Source organism: Cylas formicarius, unplaced genomic scaffold (assembly GCF_029955315.1).
Source record: "Cylas formicarius isolate icCylForm1 unplaced genomic scaffold, icCylForm1.1 PGA_scaffold_2__14_contigs__length_35257938, whole genome shotgun sequence".
NCBI classification, from domain to species: domain Eukaryota; kingdom Metazoa; phylum Arthropoda; class Insecta; order Coleoptera; family Brentidae; genus Cylas; species Cylas formicarius.
This window is the reverse complement of record NW_026844319.1, coordinates 30,339,591-30,361,531: the sequence shown is the minus strand read 5'-3', so window position 1 is coordinate 30,361,531 and position 21,941 is coordinate 30,339,591. Positions and strand designations below refer to the sequence as shown.

General features: G+C 33.7%; 1 protein-coding gene across 1 annotated transcript in view; it reads right to left on the bottom strand.

The window, feature by feature from the left end:
- LOC132697920 (beta-1-syntrophin) overlaps positions 1 to 21,941 on the bottom strand; it is a 174,788-nt gene extending 152,847 nt beyond the window's left edge. The window contains exon 1 of the mRNA XM_060663683.1: positions 21,294 to 21,941. Coding sequence (XP_060519666.1) covers positions 21,294 to 21,795 — 502 coding nt within the window. The 5' untranslated portion in view covers positions 21,796 to 21,941. The remainder of the gene's footprint in view (positions 1 to 21,293) is intronic.

Here is a 21,941-nt window from a genome sequence, read left to right as displayed (position 1 = left end):
GATTTTACCAATAAAACTATACAATACGTTGCCTTTGTCCGTCAGACAAATATTGAATGTCCATTTATTTAACCAAAAATTATTACTAGTGGAGTGCCGTAAGGCATAAACCCAGGGGCCAGTCAATGAATATATATAACAAGTGTTTGACTGCATTATTAAAACCTCAAATAAAAATGTTAAAAAAAAATTTTTATAAACAATTTACTGAAAAATGAAAGGCGCGAGTGGGAAAAAATGTTTACAGTAGAGATCTTAATTTTATATGTAATAAATTATGTTTCCAGAGTAAATTCAATGTTAATTTATTAGATTTTGGCAAAAAAATGATTTACAAAAGAAAATTTAACCTTAAATATATCGATTATTGTTCATTATTGTCGTCGTCGTCGTCGATTTCGTTGATGTAGATTGCATGCGCAAAAAATAATTTTTAGTAAAGATTCTGAAGCTGGTCGCTGCGTCATTGTTTGCGGTAACAATATTCCGCGTTCATTTTTCCATTCTTCTAGTAATATTTCTTTTCCGAACCACGTTTGAACTTGTAAATATACTCTTTTGAAGTGTTCAAAAGCGGCATCTGCAGTAGGTGGTCAAGACCGCAGTTTAACGCAGGTATTTTTGGCAGTTGCTTTCAAAAAAGAGTTATATCTCAACCCATTAAGATCTTTTATTTTTTGGGGGGCATTATATAAAGCAAGAGTGCATGTACCACCAGCTTTAAAAATTTCATCGATGTCTTTGCATTCATTTAGATCTAACACACCTACAATTTGTTTATGGAAATCGCGACAATATTCGCTTTTCTCTTAGCTTATCAAATTTAAAATATAAGGTTGTTCGGAAAGTCATTTCGTTTTTTCCCGTCAGAGGACTTAATTACGTTTTTTCGAAACCAATTTCACACTTAAGCCGCATAACCATTATATGTCTTGAGAGCTGATATTGCAAGGCTTGTGTGTGAAAAAGTTCTATTAATTCTACGCAGTAGTTTTTGGTTGGTGCCCTTTTAATTATGGAGAGCAATAAGCAGCATTTTCGTCATATTTTACTTTTTTACTTCAGAAAAGGTAAAAATGCTGTCCAAGCGAGAAAAAAATTGACGGGTGTGTATGGAGAAGGCGTGTTAACAGTACGCCAATGCCAGAACTGGTTTGCAAAATTTCGATCCGGCAATTTTTTTGAAGCGGATTATTACCGGGGACGAAAAATGGGTTGTATACAACAATGTTAAACGCAAGAGGTCGTGGAGCAGAAAAGATGAACCGGCTCAAAGCGTGTCAAAAGCCAACATTCACCAAAAAAAGGTGATGCTCTTCGTTTGGTGGGATGTCAAAGGAATCGTTTTTTTGAGCTTTTGCCGGACAATACGACGATTAATTCAGAAGTCTATTGTCATCAACTGGACAAATTGAATGATTCACTTAAAGAGAAGAGGCCCGAATTAATCAACAGGAAGGGTGTAGTGTTCCACCAGGATAATGCGGGACCTCACACAAGTTTGGTCACTCGCCAAAAACTTTTACAGCTTGAATGAGACGTACTGCAACATCCACCATATTCTCCAGATCTGGTGCCTTCCGACCACTATTTGTTCCGGTCCCTGCAAAATTTTTTGGATGGCAAAACCTTTACCTCAAATGAAGATGTCGAAAACCACCTGAACCAGTTTTTTGCCAGCAAGGACCAAAACTTTTATGAGAGGGGAATTATGTTACTGCCAGAAAGATGGCAAAAGGTGTTGGACCAGAATGGCCAATATATAATTTAATAAAATATTTATTCATTATACGAAAACTGTCTTTCATGTTCCCCAAAAAAAAACGAAATGACTTTCCGAACAACCCAATAGTTTGCTCGAACTCAGAAGTAGTTACGTAGCTGATTTGCTGTCTTACCGATTTGGACTTTCTTCTTTCCTTCATTTCATCCGCTTCTTTTTCACATAAAAAGCACTTATTTTTCCAATCAAAATCAATAAAAGTAGCCGTTCGCAGTGTTTTTTTAGGTGGAGAGCATGTTGACGTGGTGTTTCTTTTTTTTTAAATAAGCATTAATACATCCTTTATTGATATATTTTTGTCTGCATACTGAATGCACGTAGACAAATTCTACTACTACTTTATTAAAACCTTTATCACACCACCACTTATTTTATAGGTATCCAAGGAAGGCTCCTAAAGGCGAAAAAAATTATGGCAATTAGTTTAATATTTTTTTTAATTTGCAATGATAAAGGAAGTACAATGATTTATTGGAAAATTAACTTTAATGAAAAATTACGACGAAAATCGAGTGTTTAGATTATATCTTAATATTTTTGGATATATAAATCTACTTCGTTACAGTATGGAAAAGATGGGTTGTATTTTTTTTCAATCCTACGGAACCGATATCGAGCGAGTCGAGCTGAAAATTCAGACTTCTAAAAATCCGCGAGGGCTTTCGGCAAACGACACGAAAAATTTTCAATATAAATTGGCTGTCATCTACAATGAGCGTTTCCCGGACGAAGCAAAACTAAAAATTCAAAGTGCCTCTCGCTCGGAGGTTATTCCGATCGTCGTCTGTCCGGAGTTTGGGTCCTCTAAAAATTCCATTTCGACGAGGATTTTGTTTTGCGTCTCGCCGATATTGTCGTAGAGCTTCGGGCGGATTTAACAGGGCATTAAATAAATAATCGACTATAAACAATACAACGGGAGGTTGTGTCTTTTATCCCGTTCCAGTTTTGGGCAAAAAATTAAGCCTTACGGCTTGTAAGCGATATTTTAAGAAGAACACTTGGTATAAACGTCCTAACTTTTGAGATACAGGGTGGTCAAGTTTTCAAAATAAAATTTTTTTTTCGTACGTTCAATTAATCTTCATAACATTTTAATTGGATATAACTTTTTATTTTTAGAGATATCAAAGCAAACAAAAAAAAACAAAATGTAGGGTTAGAAGTGACGTATAAAACAAAGCACTATCAATTTTCTGACATATAAGCCTACATTATATTTTTATAAATGGAACACCCTGTATATTATAACACACCTTATATTTTGGTCCACTCGTTTCTGACAAATGGGCAAAAATAGGAAATTTCAAAATAATTTCAAATAGTGCCCTGACTGACAAATAAAAATATGTTCATGTTTGATATGTTAGTAAACAACGTTGATAGTTGTTCAAGTCATTATTGTTAAAAGATGTTTTCTTTTCTTCAAGTATACTTTCTGAATAATAAAAGCGTAACCGCAGTATATTTGAATTTATCCAGAGCGCCGAGCTCCTTCAAAGAAATTTGCAGAAAACGGTAACGTATTAAATTCTAAAAAGGTATGCCGGAATCACAGTGTTATAACTGAAGAAAATAAAGCAAACAAACATATTAGGATTCTATCAAGCACATCCAATTTCCTGTATTACTAGCGTATATGAAGAGACAGGTATTTCTTGGGGATCAATCCACTTGAACGATTTTTTTTTAAGGAATATAAATACAATGCATTTACATTTCATAAAACTGAAAAACTAAATGCAGAACAATTATTTTTCAAATAGATATAATGAGATCAATAATTTTTTGAAAAACATTTTATGGGCCGATGGAAGTTCGTGTACTTACAAGAAAGGGTTGTAATAGACAAAATACGCGATATTGCTCTTTGAATAATCCTAGACAAATACAAGAAATAAAAACCCAGGGGTACCATTCAAATAAATGTATGGTGCGGTGTCATACATGGGCATATTTTGGGTCCGATATTTACAGATCAAAAGTGAAATCGAGATCAGTATTTGCAACTTTTAGAGCACCAAATACAACAATAAATAGAAGATTTTACCTTAAATATTTTTAGGGATAAATAAAAATCACGTGCACAGAACCCCTTGTAGTAATGTCGTGGAACTTCGACAAAGAATTTCAGACGCAATCAGTCAGTTGAGAGACAATCCGGAAACGTTACTAAATCCAAGACATCAAACAATTAGAGTGTATGAGAAATGTGTTCAGGAAAATAGCTGTCACATACACCAGTATTCAAAATAGTTAGAGAATTTTTTACTTTAGTGTGTCTTGTCATTTTTAGTGTTTTGGTTCTACTCTAATTTGTAAGTAATTATTTCTGTTGCGGTCAATCACGGCACTATTTGAAATTACATAAAAATTCAAAAACGAGTAGACTAAAATATAAACTGTCATCATTGTAATCGCAATAAGATATTCTATTAAACACATAAATAATATACAGGGTGTTCCAGTTCAAAAAATTAAAATTGATAGTGTTTTGTTTTATACGTCACTTGGAAAAAAACCTACATTTTATTTTTTTTTACCTTGATATCTCTAAAAACAAAAAAGTTACAGAAAATTAAAATGTTATCAAGATAAATTGAACGCACGGTACTATGTATCAAAAGTCTTATTTTTTTAATACACCAGTGGCGGGCATAAGAAAAAGTCCAAACTATTTACATCTGGGTTATATTAACAAATCCTGTTCCCAAAAACTGGTAATAATTATGGTCATTTAGCCTTTCTAGAATTTCCAAGAATTTCAGCCCAAACATTTACCGAAAACTGTCCTCGATGTTTAAATTCTACAACAAACTTCGTTTTCCGGTATCCGACCTCGAGACATCCGTCCGGAATATCGTCGGCACACAAGAGAATGTGACCAAGTCCAATATTAACAGTTTTAAGCTATTAAAATTTCAAGATTTATGAACAAATATAAAATTCAATTATTTCTTGTAAATTTATTTTAGTGGAAATACATATTGAATAGGTTTTGGTTAACCTACTGCAACAGTCAAAATAACTTGAGTATTATTTTATTAGTCATATAGGTACCTATGATTATTTTTCTATTCGAAGGAAATTTGGACTTGGTCACTACTACCATAATCAAAAAATCTTGTATTTTATTAGTCATAATATACCTATTATTTACCTATTCGAAGGAAATTAAGGTCAATTTGTTCACCTAACATTCATTAACGACTTAAATAACAAATTCACGATTATAACAAATTATTAAACAATAATAATTACTAATAATAAAAACTAAGTAGCAATAAAATAATCCTAACATTATACTTCATCATCACGGCTTTCGTCTTATGCAGGTTCGGGGCATTTGGTAAGTTCACGTACCAGCGACGATACTCATTGGGAATAACTCCAGTTCAGCAAAGTTAAACTCAGGCATCCTTTTTGTTTTTGGATATTAGCGGTGAATGGTTCTGAGCGGCACTTTTTTATATCTGATTCTTTCGGGGTACTATTGAGTCTACCCTTTACTTTTCCTCTTACATTTAGAACTTTGTATTCTTCATCGTAATTGTACCTTAACAATATTAAATTTTTTGTTCATTTTTCATAACGATGTTGTTTGATCTTCAGCCATTTTACTCTTTGGCCACTTTCGTCTCGAATCGTATGTTTTATTGTTGATTTGCTGAGTTCTTTAAGACTGATAAAATCATTGTACGTCAGCTGGTGAACATTATAAGCACTTGGAATTTTATTTTTTCCTCTCTTGGATCGTGCTACTGTCATAATTGTTTTTCAGTCATTTAAGCAAAAGACAAGGATACACCTTTTGGTAGATACAGGAAAAACATTTTAATGGAAATGATCGAGTCCGAAGACAAATTTCCCATTAATATGCTAGATGCAGTCAACTTTATTGGTAAAGCTTGGAAAAAGGTGACCGCAGTAACAATTCAACACTCCTATCGTCATGTAGGACTTATTACTTGAAAGATGATCAGCCACTAAGCGAGTGGATAAAGCAGTTTCGAACAACAATTACGTTTACAAGTGAGGAGTTATGGTGATAGATCAGGATTTGCCTACAACAGCAGACTTGACAGATGAAGCCATATTATAACAAGCAAGAAAGGGTGAGGAAGAGCACGAAGACGAAGAAGAAGATGAAGAAGTTGATCTGGGACCACCACCAACCATTTAAACAAGCCCTATATTCAGTTAAGCTACTGGATAATTTTTTTATGTATCATTGGGATGATGTCCCTCTCGAAGAAATGGTGAAAATGCAAACCAAATTACGAGATGCGTATTGGCATACTAAGAATGTTCAAAAGAAAATGACCGAATATTTAAAACATTAATTGTAGTTCTTAAATATTTATATAAAATGTTCCTAAGTAGATGTTAAAATATGTATATAAAATAATTAAATATTACAGAACAAATATTATAACGAAAAACAAAAGCAGTCCCTTCAATTTCACTATATAGAGTTTCGACTGTACTACGTTTTCAGCATTGTACTGTTACAAATTAAATTCTAGAAAATTTTGGACTTGGCCGCTTTCTCTTGTATACCGACGATATCGATTTAACTTTTGCAATAACCGGGCTACGTTAACAGCGTTCCATCGCCGAAACGTAGCCATCTCTCGCGACGTATAATTGCGTCGGATTTTAACAACATCAACGTAAATAAATTTTATTGTTATGCCGTGGAAAATCCGGAAAATCCCCCGGAGTTCGGCCCGGATTTGGGCAGTGGCGCGTGGAATCCAGCACCGCCGTAACTTTCCAGGCACGAACCGAAACTACAGATTATTTTTGCTTTTTTTTTCGTCATTACGCAATCCAGCTGCGGCACCATTTTCGAAACGCTAGCCCCAAAACTGTTTAAATAAACAAACAGGGCCGGCTCTAGGCATCCCGGTACAGAATCGGCGTTAAAAAAATATTTATTTAAGCCTTACTTATTTAACTATTATCAAATAAAAGCTCTAGTCATCTCTAGATATTTAATTGGTGGGTGCCGCACGGCTTACTATTAGGACCCTTATTAGTTTTGATTTATACGGCGGATCGAGGTAGTGTGGTTGCACGGTGCCAAGCTCAGTTTTCTGCTTATGATACACACTTGATTCATAGAGGAGAGGCATTTACGCTAAAACCCAACAAAGTGTAGTGTCATTATTTTTACTCCCAAGAGAAGGAAACATTAATGTTTTCATCTCAAACTGTTGGAGTTTTTTTGAAGTCTGTGAATATTTCAATCACCACTAGGTCTCCCTCTATCCTGATCCTTGCGAAACTCCGAGCGCATATCTCTGGCGTGACTTTAGGATTTTCAGGACATGCTTCAACCGCATCTTATCGAAAGCTTTTTCAAGAAGAGAGAAAATCACTCGGTTAGCTGTATTACACCATTTTGGTGGGTATTGAGTAAGTAAAAATATTGAGTAAGTGAGTAATTGTAGATTTCTGAGGTTTTTCTTTCGCAAAATTCTCTAAAAAATGAAAATATTCTTAAAAATGGAGTGAAATGGACTTATCAAAACTGATCCCATATCTTTTCCTAGCCCAAAATAACGAAGAAAGAAAAGTTAGTGCGTTAGTGCGTTTTTTCAAGACTCAATGACCAAATGTCGTAAACGTTTGTTAATTGCAGAAAAAAATGTAGTGGCAGAAACTACACAAACATGGCAGAAAGCGGAAAGAAATAGTAACAGAAGGAAGTCTGAATTTTTCAAAAAATCTTTGACAGGTAATAATTTCTACAAAACTTTTGGATTCCTCCTGCATCATTTTTTACTGACGTTTCGCCAATGTTGTTGGCTTCTTCGGAGCTTGACTGAAACTGGCTCGCATTTTACTCTGTACCTGCTTATACATTGTTTGCGTCCATCAAAGACAAAATTCCATTTGAGATTCTTGAAGTTTACAGCATTCCATGCATATGCAGCAAAGAGTATATCGGAGAGACCGGTTGAAAAATATCAACTAGGATCAAAGAACACGAAAGAGCCTTACGACCAAGACAAATAAACTCATCAGCTGTTGCCGAACACCGGCACAATCGAAACCGGACATAAAATTTTATTGGATAAAACTAAAATTCTTGCATGTAATCAATTCTTCTACCAATGAAAAATCCCAGAGTCTATAGAAATCTATCAACAACCCAACCATTCTGGTCTCTACCTGTCAGCAATATGGGAATTAGTCATCCGAGACGGTGTTTATGCCACTCATTAAGCTCCGCCCGCCTCAAACAATATAAAAGCAGATACAAAGTAAAATGCAAGCCAGTTTTAGCTCTGAAGAAGCAAACAGGATGATTGGCGAAAAGTTCGACTAAGCAAAAACTGACGCAGGAGGAATCCAGATGTTTTGTAAAAAGTAAGAAAGTCTAAAGACCAAACTCAACATCTTACTACCAAACCTTACTATTCTCGCGATTCCGGCTACTGATGTATTTGTAAGGTATTTGTTTTGATCTCCAATGAGCACCAATTCCATCCAGCCGTTCCAGAATACGCTGTCGACGAGATTAATTCCGGGCACATTACACGGGAGACATATCCCGAGCCCACGACCGGATCGAGTTGTTCCGATAGGAAATTAAACGTCTAGTATTTAAATAAGCGTTTTGGAAGAAAACGGAAACTTTGCCCGGCGAACTTTCGCTTCTAATTTGATTAAAACGTTTTCATGCTAATCCGGATGAAACAGCGCTAGTTTTAGACAATGGAGATGCCCGAATCGCTTAATGTCGCACGTTTTATCCATGCAAATGCGTTCTCGTTCTTACAAAGTGCGCCATCTAGTTAGGAAAAGTGTGTCAGTACCATAACGAAAATAAAAACACAAGAAACTCAGCGAACGTAATAAGCCAGACTTCATTATTTGAAGAGTTACGTAACATTAACATAAATATCAGTAACAAATCAGAAAATAAACAAGTTTGATTACATTATTTCCACAATTACATAAAATCAACATAACCCTAAATATCAGCAGCACACAATAAATAAATTGGGCAAAGCCCCAGGAAATGTAATAAATTTAATTTAATTAACTGAAGTTACGTAACATCAATCTAAACCTAAACATCGTAACATACCATCAACATAGAGAGAAGAACCAAAGGAAATGTAATGTGTGCGATTTGATTGCCCCCATCGTTACATAAACAAAAATATATCTGAAAGGGCCTAACAAGCTTTATCTCATTATTTTAAGAATTACATAACGTTAAAATAAACCTAAAAATCGGCAGCATATCAAAAAGAAAAATGTAAGTACCACGGAAAAAGTAACAAGTCGGATTTCATTAATTCAAGAGTTACATAATATCAACATAAACGTAAACATTAGCAGCAATACAATAAATAAATGTGGAAGAACCCTAGAAAATTTAACAGGTTTAATTTCATTAACTGAAGGGCTACATAATATTAACATGAACCTAAACATCAGTAACATACCATAAAAAACATAAATAAATTCGAAAGGGAGCAAGGAAGTGTAACAAGTTTTATTTCCTTAGTTTAAGAATTACATAACATTAACATAAACCTAATCATCAGTAACGAAATGAAAATTAAAATGCGCGTTTTTATCATTACAAGCGCTACATAAAATAAACATAAGTAAATACACCTAAAACTCAATAATACAGCAAAATCAAAGATATTAGAAACATATCAAAAATAAATACGCAATTACTCCTACAAATGTAGCAACTTTGATTTTACAATTTCAGAACTCAGATAACATTAACATACACCTAAACATCAGCAGCTTGTAATTAATAAATTGGAAAGAACTCCAAGAAACTTCATACGATTAACTTCATTAACTGAAGAGTTACGTACATAAGAATCCGAAAGTCCGAAAGTAAGGAAATGTTATGTTTTATTTCATTATTTTATGAATTACATAACATTAACATAAATGTAAACATCCGTAACATACCAAAAATAAATACGAAATCCCCTTAGAAAATGTAGTAGTGTAGTAAAGTTTTTAAAAAAAAAAAGGAATGAAGGAAACATATTTTTAGTTTCATTAATCCAATAGTTGCAAAAAATAAACATAACTTTAAAAAATGTAACCAATAACGCGAGTAACATAACAAAAATAAAGACGAATAATGCCAATTAACCGTAATAAGATTAGTTTTGTTGTTGCAAGAATCGCATAATATAAACAATCGCGTAAACCTGAACACCAGTAACATAGAAAAACAAAACAAGCAAGAACTTGAAGAAGTGCAACGAATTGCACAACATTGTCAACCCAGATAATAGTATTGACTATTTTAATAAAAAATTATGTGCCTTTAAAACGCTTATTAGAGGCAGAAACATAAATTTTTGTTAATACTTTTCTCCTTTTTGTAAATAATGCCGGCTGATTTCGATGGAAAATCTTTTAGTTATTTGGAAGTTGGAAAATTAAAACCTCGAAACGTCTAGAAAGGAGGTAGAAAAAAATTACCACAATTTCTATATACTACATCTATATCTATATACTATTTTTTGGCTTATTGAACCAATGAACATTACATAAAGTAATAATGAATGTAAAATGTAAAAATGTCTGCAAGTAGTGACTAATTGTGTTTCCCATAACTAATCCTTCTTTAGCAATATAAAATTGACTATTAAATTCAAAATCATTTTGATCTCAACAAACAATTGAACAATCTGGAAAATATTGTTTTCAGTGTCGGACAAACTTTGATCTTTATTTTTTTTTTCAAAATAGTTTTTTTTTATTTTAATTGATTTTTTCTTAATTTCATAAGAATATCTGTTTCTTTTTTCATCAATTACAAAATATTTTAAAACTACTATAAACAATAGATAGATTATTTACATACTTAGTTATTTTTATTTTTTACGATACAAATTTCACGAACTATCCGGCGACACTCCAGCAATACACCTTAGGACCTTTTTTTGGGATTTGAAAAGATGTCGCATGACTTGAATTTCCCCAAAAGGGAATACCATAGAGTAATCTCTTTCCAGTCAAAACAGTTTTTAAAATTTTTATTAGGAAACAATAACTATGCCGCTTTGAAGAAAGTAATTGGCATTGAGTTTCCCAAGATAGAGCTTCGTCGAGCTCTAGTTCTAAAAATTTAGCTTGCTTTTTTATTTCAACGGCCTCCCCGCCCGACCAAACATTCACAGGAAGATATTTTTTTGTTTTTTGGACATTCAAAAAGAGTTCGTTGGTGCTAAACCGGGCTATTTAGCAGTACAAGTGCTCTCTTGAAGAGTTTGATAACAGTGTGAGGAGACTAAACTTGAACAGTGGTCAGCGAACTCTGATAGACCCAAACTAGCAAACAGAGCCAAGCACCGCGGTACGCCTCTATCTACCGATTGGACTTGGGATTTTTTAATTTGACACAAATTGCCCCTCTCCTGCCTTATTTCAACATCCTGCATACGATTTGTTAAGAACGATCTGAACCAGTTCAGAGCTATTCCACGAATTCCGTATTGTTCCATCGTATTCAAAATAATTTCGTGGTTCATACAGTCAAACGACCGGCCAGGATTACAAAATATCCCAGCAGGGTGCTCTCCAGATTCAATATAGTTGGTAGCATGCCCCAAAAATCAACGGATAGCTGTTTTTCGTCGATCTACCTGTTCTGAAACCGTGCTGACTTTTGGTTTTACTTAAATAATAGGTCAAGCTGTCAAACATGGCGTATTCAAATATTTTAGCAAAGCATGATGTGATTGCTATTGCTATTTTCTGCCCTTTTTAAAGATGGGTGCCACACGCCACAAAAAGAGATGATTTTAACGGAAACATAACATAACAATAATGGTAAGTAATTGATTATATGATTCACTTGATTAAAATCGTGATGGTCCCGATTATATGGTTTAACAAATATTAACAACTAAATTTGAAATTATTGTGGATCCTTACGCATTACTCATCATTAAAAAAACGTAAAATAATGTTAAATAAATGGACTCCTCTCGGGACGAGGGCGTTTTATAACCAAATTCGTCCGAGTTACTTTAAGTGGTTCTCGGCAGGCGACCACAGCGTCCCGAATCTCCCCGTTATTAAAGCTAAAGTAGTTATTAACATTCTGCGCAAAATTTTCCATCGCCTTGACGAGATTTCTTTCCGCGGAAATCGTTATTTTCCAATGAAACGCGACAAAGTTCAGACGGTTTGATAATTTGAACACGGAATCTGTCCTATTTTATTTCTGGCATAAAAATAGACTTAAGTGAACTTAATAATAATAATTATTATTATTATTATTATAATAATAATAATAAATTGCCTTTATTGTTGTATATTGTTATATACAAGTATCCAGTAGAGAAGAGGCGAAGTCTAGCAAAAGCTACTCGACTTAACCTCTTAAATGTTTAAGTTGTAAACTAAATGGGAAGTTATAATTACATCGATAAATTAAAAATAGTATAATAGATAAATAAAAGTAAAAATAAAAGGAATAACGTTTAAAATAAAATTATTTGAGAACCTGAAATATTTTTTAAGGAATTTAATTGAATGTGATTTTACTGAATCGGGTATACTATTAAAAATTACAACAGCGTTATAACAGAATCGTCTGCGGAACAAAGATAAACGATATCGAGGCAGTGAGAATGCAGCAGTGGAAACATATATATCTTCAGCAAAAATATGAGTTAACCCCTAAAGAAAAGAATCTGGCTATAGAAACAATTAATAATTTATATTAAACAATGGATTTTTGCAAAAGATTTTCAAAATTAGAAGTTTGATAATAATGAGAATAATAATAATAATATTTATTTAAATCAATAAAAATATATAATTTAACAACTTGTTGTAATGTAAACATTAAATAAATATTAATACACAAGAATACAGTTTCAACCTCAAATGATTTTAAATGAATTTAATTGAATATGACTTTACTGAATCGGGTATACTATTAAAAATTACAACAGCGTTATAACAGAATCATCTGCGGAACAAAGATAAACGATATCGTGGCAGTGAGACCGTGTAGGAATGCCTTAAAGCCACTGATTGAACATCATGAAGCTTTAATTTAGCTCGTAAATAGGACGGATTGGATGTGCTAGTAATTTGGAATACCATAGACGCCAAAGAGTACTTGAAAGTACTGTCAATACTGGATTTTGTGGGAAAACCTATCAAATTTACGCAAGCTGAAAATAAATCTGCAACAGCTGTTTTGAATGGGTAATAGAGGATTAAACTATAGGAAAGGACAAGTGATTGACAGTTCTACTCCTGTATAAATGGCGCAAAATCAAATAAGACTTTTTCACCAACAAAGATACACATTCCACGAATCTGAGTCTACAATGAAATACAACACCAAGGTTTTCATTACAATTCACAACTTTCAAAAGTTCACCTTTGGGATACCTGTTCAATGTTAGGTTTAGAAGAAAAGAACATTACATTGCATTTTTTAGCATTAAGTTGAAGATTATGCCTAGAAGAATATAGAAATAAGTTATGCAAATCCAAATTGATATAAATTGAAGCAAAATAATTTAAATAACTAAAATATCTGGGTATCATCAACAAATGAATGCGAATTCAAATATTCTATGAATGTATAAATATCAGAAATATAAATTAAGAGTAATATAGGTCCAAGGACAGAACCTTGTGGTACACCTGATGAAGTAGGAAGAAATTCAGAACTTACATTGACAAGGGTAATTCTCTGATATCTGTTAGCTAAGTAGTTTGCAAAAAATCGATATAAGTGCGATCGTTGATGTGTAAAAGTAGACTAAAATCTTTACGAAACCCAGATTCACTGTTAGTGATAATATGATTAGAAATAGCAAAATCATAAATTATTACATTTATGACTTACTCTAAAACTTTAGATAAGGTTGAAAGAATACTGATTGGACGAAGGCCTGAGAACTGGCTGGGAGTGTTACTTTTTGCAAATGGTGTGATCAAAGCAAACTTCCAAATACTAAGAAAATAACCTACTTCCAAACAGCAATGTGTAACGTTGGCGAGGTAATATGGAGGGTCATCTGAAGCATTCTAGCTGGTATTTTTTGACTTAATTTGTGAAAAACTATCTCTAATTTTTATCATTTCACGAATAGTACGTGTTAACCAAGGAGCATAGGTTTTGGTGATCTTAGAAACGACGAAAGGAGCATGTTTATCAACTAATGAAGTTACGAATAAATTGAACATACCTAAAAAAATAGTATACAGATATAGATATAGTATATAGAATTTGTGGTCATTTTTTTCTACCTCGTTTCTAGACGTTTCGACGTTTTAATTTTCCATTGACAGTGCGCCCCAGATAAGGAGTCGATTAAACAAACAGTAATAACAACAATCGACACATTATAATTCGGTTTCGATTGAAAACCACAACTTTGCATACGTTAAACGATGTCCATTAAACCGGTTTATTATTATTATAAATAAAACGTAAATAATTCGCTAAAACGTTCGGACGGCTATATGCAATACATTTTAATATTTCGATGCATAAAATATTTATGCCACAAAATTCGTTGCAGTTTTATTCCCGTTTCAAGTAGCGGTACAGTGGTTTGGGACGCAGAGATTGATTATTATAAAATTTAATGATATCCTTAATACCCTTAAAATGGTTACAAGAACGTTTTGATACAACTGTTAGCAATTTTATTATCCAACGATTTTATTACCGAACCACCACCAACACATGATTAATGTTATAAATCACATAGTTCGAAGTATTTTTTTTAAATAACTAACAAAAAGAAGAAAAGTATTAAAATGAAATAACTGACCGCCCTTCATAAGCGTTTCTAAGGCACATATACTTTCATTAAGTGAGTCAATACTATTATCAGCCTTGACAATGTTATGATATATTCCCTGGTATTTACTGACGTGTATGTAATATAACGCAATTTGTTGCACTTCTCCAAGCTCCAATGTTACTGATGTTCAGGTTTACGCAATTGTAAATACATATTCTCAAGAAATTAAAAAAAATGACTTTTTTTTCATGATTTTTTTACAAACAATCAATGATTCTTGATTTTTTTAATAAAAATCAAATTTTGCTCCACACTGCCAAACAATAAGACAAAACAGCGATGTTACAAAAACAGTCATACCTATAGGGCAACGGAACTTTTTCGGACAGGCGGCAACGCCGCATCGCATCCTGCTCAAAATTGGTCTGTTTCATTACTTTCCTCGGCGAGATTTAGGAAAATTATTAATATATTCATTATCCGCTTTAGAACCTGATTCCACTATGCGATCTCTCCTTTTTTCTGAGACCGTTTCCACACATTCACCGGTTAAGTGGTAAGCCGTAGGATTTGAGTTGATCTCCGATAGATTTTGCCGAAACCCGTTCAGTGGTAAGGGAAAATGGCGAAACCCTTCGAGCGAGGGAGTCAAATTTGGATTTGCGTTACCCTAAAGGTTATAAATCAGAAGTATTAAGTACATAAAGGTTCCCCTCTACCCCTCTCCCACTAGTTCGCCACGCAGTCAAATTAGATATTACGCGCGACAACGTGCAAATGGCCGTTCCCACTGTTCTGGCTTTCCGACGACGCTGAAATGGGGGGGCGTTAAGAACACCTAGACATTTCTAAACTTTCATATAGATTCCTGTATCATACTACATTTCAACGTATTTCGCCGTATCACCTAGATATGTCCATATATTTTATTGTATTACACAAATATTTTTCCTTATTACCTAGATAATTCCATATATTTTCCGGCATTAACCAAATATTTCCCTGTATTTCGCCGTTTGGCCCAATTTGTTTCTTGTATCTTAATGGATTTTCCCATTAATTCCTAGATATTTCCATATATTTTCTTATATTAGCCAATAAGTTCCCTATATTTCCCAGTATTACAAAAATATTTTCCCGTATTTCAAGGTATCTTCCCGTAATACCTGAAAATTGCATATATTTTCTTTTATTAACCAAATATTTCCATATATTTCAATGTATTTCGTCGTATGACCTAAACATTTCGATATATTACCCAAATATTTTTGGCTGTACTACACAAATATTTTCCCGTCTTTCAATGTATTACCTAGATATTTCCATAAATTTATAAATATTTTCCCGTATAATGTAAATAATTTTATATATTTTCCCGTATTACCCAAATGTTTTCCTGTATTTCAATGCATTTTCCCGTATTACTTAGATATTTTCATATATCTTCCTATATTACCCAAATATTTCCCTACATTTCGTCGTATTATCCATTTATTTTCCTGTATTTCACTGTATTTTCCCGTATAGCCTAAATAATTCCATATATTTCCCCGTATTACCCAAATATTTCCCTATATTTCCAAATATTACCCAAATATTTCCCTATATTTCGCAGTATTACCCAAATATTTTCCTGTACTTCAATGTATTTTTCCGTATTACCCAGATATTTCCATATATTTTCCCATATTATCCAAATATTTCCCTATATTTCGACGTATTACCCAAATATTTCCCTGTATTTCAATTTGTTTTCCCGTATAATTCTATATATTTCCCCGTATTCACCAAATATTTCCCTATATTTCGTCATATTACCAAAATATTTTCTTGTATTTCAATCTATACCTAGATATTTCCAGATATTTTCTTGTATTACCTAAATGTTTCCGTATATTTCCCCGTATTAAAAAAACATTTTCCAGTAGTTCAATGTATCATCCCGTATTACCTAGATATTTGCATATATTTTCCTGTATTACCTAAATATTTTCCCGTCTTTCAATGTTTTACCTAGATATTTCCATGTATTTACTTGTATTACCCAAATATTTGGCTATATTTCCCCGTATTAAAATATTGTCGTATTTCAATGTATTCTACAGTATTACCGTTTATTTACCTGTATTACCCAAATATTTTCTTCCGTATTACCTAGATATCATCCTGTATCATCCAAATATTCTCCCGTATAACCCAAATATTTCCCCATATTTCGCCATATTAACCAAATATTTCCCTGTATTTCAATGTATTTTCCAGTATTACCTAGATATTTCTATATATTTTCCTATATTACCCAAATATTTCGTCGTATTACCTAAATATTTTTCCGTATTACCCAAATATTTTCCTGTATTTCAATGCATTTTCCCGTATTACTTAGATATTTGACATATCTTCCTATATTACCCAAATATTTCCCTATATTTCGTCGTATTATCCATTTATTTTCCTGTATTTCACTGTATTTTCCTGTATAGCCTAAATAATTCCATATATTTCCCCGTATTACCCAAATATTTCCCTATATTTCCAAATATTACCCAAATATTTCCCTATATTTCATCGTATTACCCAAATATTTTCCTGTACTTCAATGTATTTTTCCGTATTACCCAGATATTTCCATATATTTTCCCATATTATCCAAATATTTCCCTATATTTCGACGTATTACCCAAATATTTCCCTGTATTTCAATTTATTTTCCCGTATAATTCTATATATTTCCCCGTATTCACCAAATATTTCCCTATATTTCGTCATATTACCAAAATATTTTCTTGTATTTCAATCTATACCTAGATATTTCCAGATATTTTCTTGTATTACCTAAATGTTTCCGTATATTTCCCCGTATTACAAAAACATTTTCCCGTAGCTCAATGTATCATCCCGTATTACCTAGATATTTGCATATATTTTCCTGTAGTACCTAAATATTTTCACGTCTTTCAATGTTTTACCTAGATATTTCCATGTATTTACTTGTATTACCCAAATATTTGGCTATATTTCCCCGTATTAAAATGTTGTCGTATTTCAATGTATTCTACAGTATTACCGTTTATTTACCTGTATTACCCAAATATTTTCCTGTATTTCACTATACTTCGCCGTATTACCCAGAGATTTTCCTGTATATTGAAACTTCAAAACTAAAATTAAGAATTTTTATTATGGATTCATGGAAGTATGCTTTGAACTATCTATCTGTATATTATACAGGGTGGTCACAAATGAACATGAAAAAAATGTTTGTTTTTTTCTGGATGGAATGGAACACCCTGTATTTCCACTTTTATTGGGTTTGGGATTTAATTCTGTATCATTCTGAACTAAGTTTTTTTTTAAACATTAATTAGCCGAATTCAATATAAAAAAAGTAATGCAATTAAATAGAACAAAACGAGATGTCTTTACATCTGACCTTATCTTGCGGCCCATGGGACTCGATACTTCAGGAAATCAAACTCATTCTAAATAATTTATTAAACGATATCCTATTAACACTCTCAGCGTGAACAGATGTGCCGACGGTAACGAGTCGACTGAAGTGACTAGTCAACTTAAACTTGACACCGATAATGAGTTCATTTATATGCAGTTCATTTGCATACGAATGAATCTTTCCGAAGTTTTTTCTGGCACATTGCTATTGTTTTAGCAACGCATACAATTCATACAAGGGTGAAGGAAAAAAGCAAGCATCAATGTATCAACAATACTATCATTATCCATACATTTTCTGCAACCTTATTGTTTTCATTTTTAATTCACGTCGAAATACACTACTCCCTAGGACCTCGCTGTCTAGTTTAGCTAAAATGACTACAAGATCATCTCTAACATTGAGAACATCTTGGACTGTTACCTGACGGTAACCAGGGGCGTAATATTCATATATACACAATTTATTGTTCCTTATACGGGTCCAAAAATATTGAATTATTACAACAAATTTCATCAAATTCAAGCTTGTTACACCCAGTTTGTAATACAGTATCAATTTTCCTATTCCTCACAACTATAAATTGTATACTAGCTACGTTATTTTTATTTTTCACACTATTTCAGTCACGCCTTTTTTTCTAAAGATTGATTTTTTAAATTTTTAATATTATTTGTTACCGTGTTTTTTAAAGTCTTATATCACAGTGTTTCTTATTGGTTATATATATTTTCTCCTTTTTTTTCTGGACCTGAGGGTTACTCGAGTAGCAGGATCAGGTTCAATAATATTGTTGACAAAAGAATTATTTAGAAACAATGAATTTGTTACACTTCGTATCACACAACTCGAAAATCTCTATGAACTGGTTATAGTTGTAAGATGGCGGTACTAATTGTTAGATTGCACACATTGATATGCACCCAGCTTAGTATATCCTCAGGTTTGGATGTACCAACCTTTTCTAATATAAATTGAAGCTTCTACTCCTTCTTTTCTTTTATTTTATTTATATTTTATTTTATTAAATATCTAACGCTTTACAGATTGCGCAGTGACGTCAGTGATCTGTAGTGCGCTAGTAGGTTTCTAATATTATTGAATAATTAATAAAGTTTCAATCTTTACTTGGCAAACCTTTGTTGTTAAAAAAAAAGATAACCTATACGGTTAAGTACGAGTAGTCGCAAAACTAGACTTAGCGTTTACGATAAAGAAATTAAATAAATACAGAAATGAAAAGATAGATATTTCATTTATTAAGAAAATAAATTACTTGCACAAAAATACAGAAAATAAATGATTGCACATTTAAGCCTGCAGATTTATGCAGATGATTTATGTTCCTCAATTGGGAAACACTCCGAGAGTTTCCTGTTGACCGTTTCGAAGTTATTGACACATTGGTGCTCTATTTTTGATATGATTGAAAATTATTAAACCAGTTATCTTCATTTTCAACATCGACAAATACAATGTTTGTATAGCAAAATAAATAAAATGACGCATAATCCATTACTACAAACAGTGATCTATAAACAACGAAGGGAACTAACTTCCACTCGGTAGAGGTATTTAATCGCACACCACTTACACTTGGGATTCTTTAAGAACTAATATATTTTGCGTAAGGAACTCTAAGGTATTTAAAGGCATTTCTTCTTCTTATTCTTCTTCTCCTATATTAGGAACTTTTGCCTGTTTTAGGTCAATGTAAGTTTTATCACAAGTTGTCGTTCCTCCGACCGCTATCCCCACTATCCGTTATTCAGGCATTCTATCTATATATTGATTCCACTCTTGCTTTCTATTTCTTGTCCAGGTCTTAATGTGTTTTCCCTGCTATTTTCCTTAATGTTTTTATTTCATTTGTTTCCAGGCATTTCTCGCTCTTAGATGTTTCAGCGGTATATGTCATGAATAGTTGAACTACAGATTTATATATACGGAATTTTATTTCGGTTCTGCTATTCTATTGACTTTTGCAGTTTGTTCTCTTATTTCATCCTCTATTTCACGCGTCATTAGAAGGTCTGAAACCTTGTTGTTCTTCCGAGACTTCCGATAATTTTTGTTGTCAGTTTCAAAGTTGTGCATAGGAGGTCAATTCCTTATCTTCCGATATTTGTGATCTTCGTATTAACTTATTACTTTCGAAAGTATCTGTGCTCGTATAAAAATTGTATATCTCGGTAACGGTAGGCCCCATGGGATCGCCGCTGGTAAAAAATTTTTTTATGTCTGTTTGTCCGTTCTCCGTTCTCGTCTTTTGGTTTTTCCTGAATAACTTTCGAACAGTTGGAGCTACAAAATTAAAATTTGCCTCTTTTTAACCCTCCACGAGGCTCATAATCTTATAAGAAATGGTCTTGATCCGACGCCGGTATCCATCTTTTTTTCGCATTTTCGACTGTTTTTTTTTACTTTGCTATGAAACACGAGAAGTGTGCGAAATTTGAAGCAATCAACTTCATATTTGGCATATATATACAGTTTTGCGCCGTGACGGAACCCATTGAAAATGGGGGCTGGAGGGTCGAGAAGTATTCTAAAAAAATAAAAAATCGCGTGTGCAACGGTCTACAAAAACATCATTTTTCAAAAACTATTTACGAGACCAAAAAAATTCTTGAACCAGAAGAAGCAGAGGATACGACTCTATAAAGTATACAGGGTGCGCCGCAAATTCAAAAAAACTGAAAAATTGGTTATAACTGAAAGACTATGATTCAGATCTCACTTTCTTTTATATTGCGATATGGCTCGCATAGACAGCAAAAACTTTGGTATTTAAGGTTTTCACCTATTGTACAGGGTGTTCCCGATATTCCGTGCTAAATGAGAAATGAGTTAAGTGTCCTAAATATCAACTTCAAATTTAGCAGAGAAGTAAATGTCCGTGTCCACATTTAAACGTTTGAAATTTTTTTTTTTTGGTAATTTCATGTTCCAGAAAAACATGTTTTCCTCCATAATCGTCCATCCGATAGGCAAAATACTTTAACCGGCAGACACAGAAGATCCAGTGCAATAACATTTATTTCGGGCATTTTTTCGACTATATACAGGGTCTTCAAATTATAGGCAAAAATGTACAAATAACCAGAATTTATAATTATGATAACTATAAATTAATAAAACTTTTTAACGAGGAGTGCTTTAATTTGAAACGCTAAATATCGTTCTACTTAACCTCAAAATTGAGACTTGTTGAGCCCGCCCCCTCTCGGCGACACTTTCGTTGACGAAAACGGACAGGTGTGCGCCTTACCTTCGAGTTCGACCACTTTCCCCGCCTTCTTCAGCGCTTTGACGGCCTCGTCGTGGGTCGCCTCCCTTAGATCGTCACCGTTAACCGACAGTATCGCGTCACCAACGTACAACTGTTCCGTCTGATCGGCCGCCATCCCCTTAAAAATCTTACTGATCAGGATCGGCATCTTGTTTTCCCGACCGCCTTTGATCGAAATCCCCAAACCGTTATTCTCTGATTTAATCACTCGGACCACGCGTTTGTGGTTCGCCACGGAATCGGGCACGTCCGGAGTTTCGCACAGACCGCCCGGAGTCTCGATGTTGTTGTTCAACGTGCCGTTAAGGGTCGTCGTGTTCTCGTACGACTCGTCGAGCGTGATGCATAGAAAATCGTCGTCGAGCGTGACGAACACTCTGAACCACTGGCCGCGGACATGAGTCTCTAGGATGCCGCTCCGGCCGTAGTAACCGGGCGAGGTTAATCCGTCGACCATGCTGTCGGCGCCGGCACTCATCATTCACATCTTTCGAATGTCGCGTCGCTTTTTCTCGCGCCGTCCGACGAAAACAAGCGACATTGTTGCCTCTCGTCTCCTCCTACTTTTGCGCGCGTACGTCTACGCCGGCGGCGACGCGTGTTTTGCTTTCACTGAATTACGGCGAT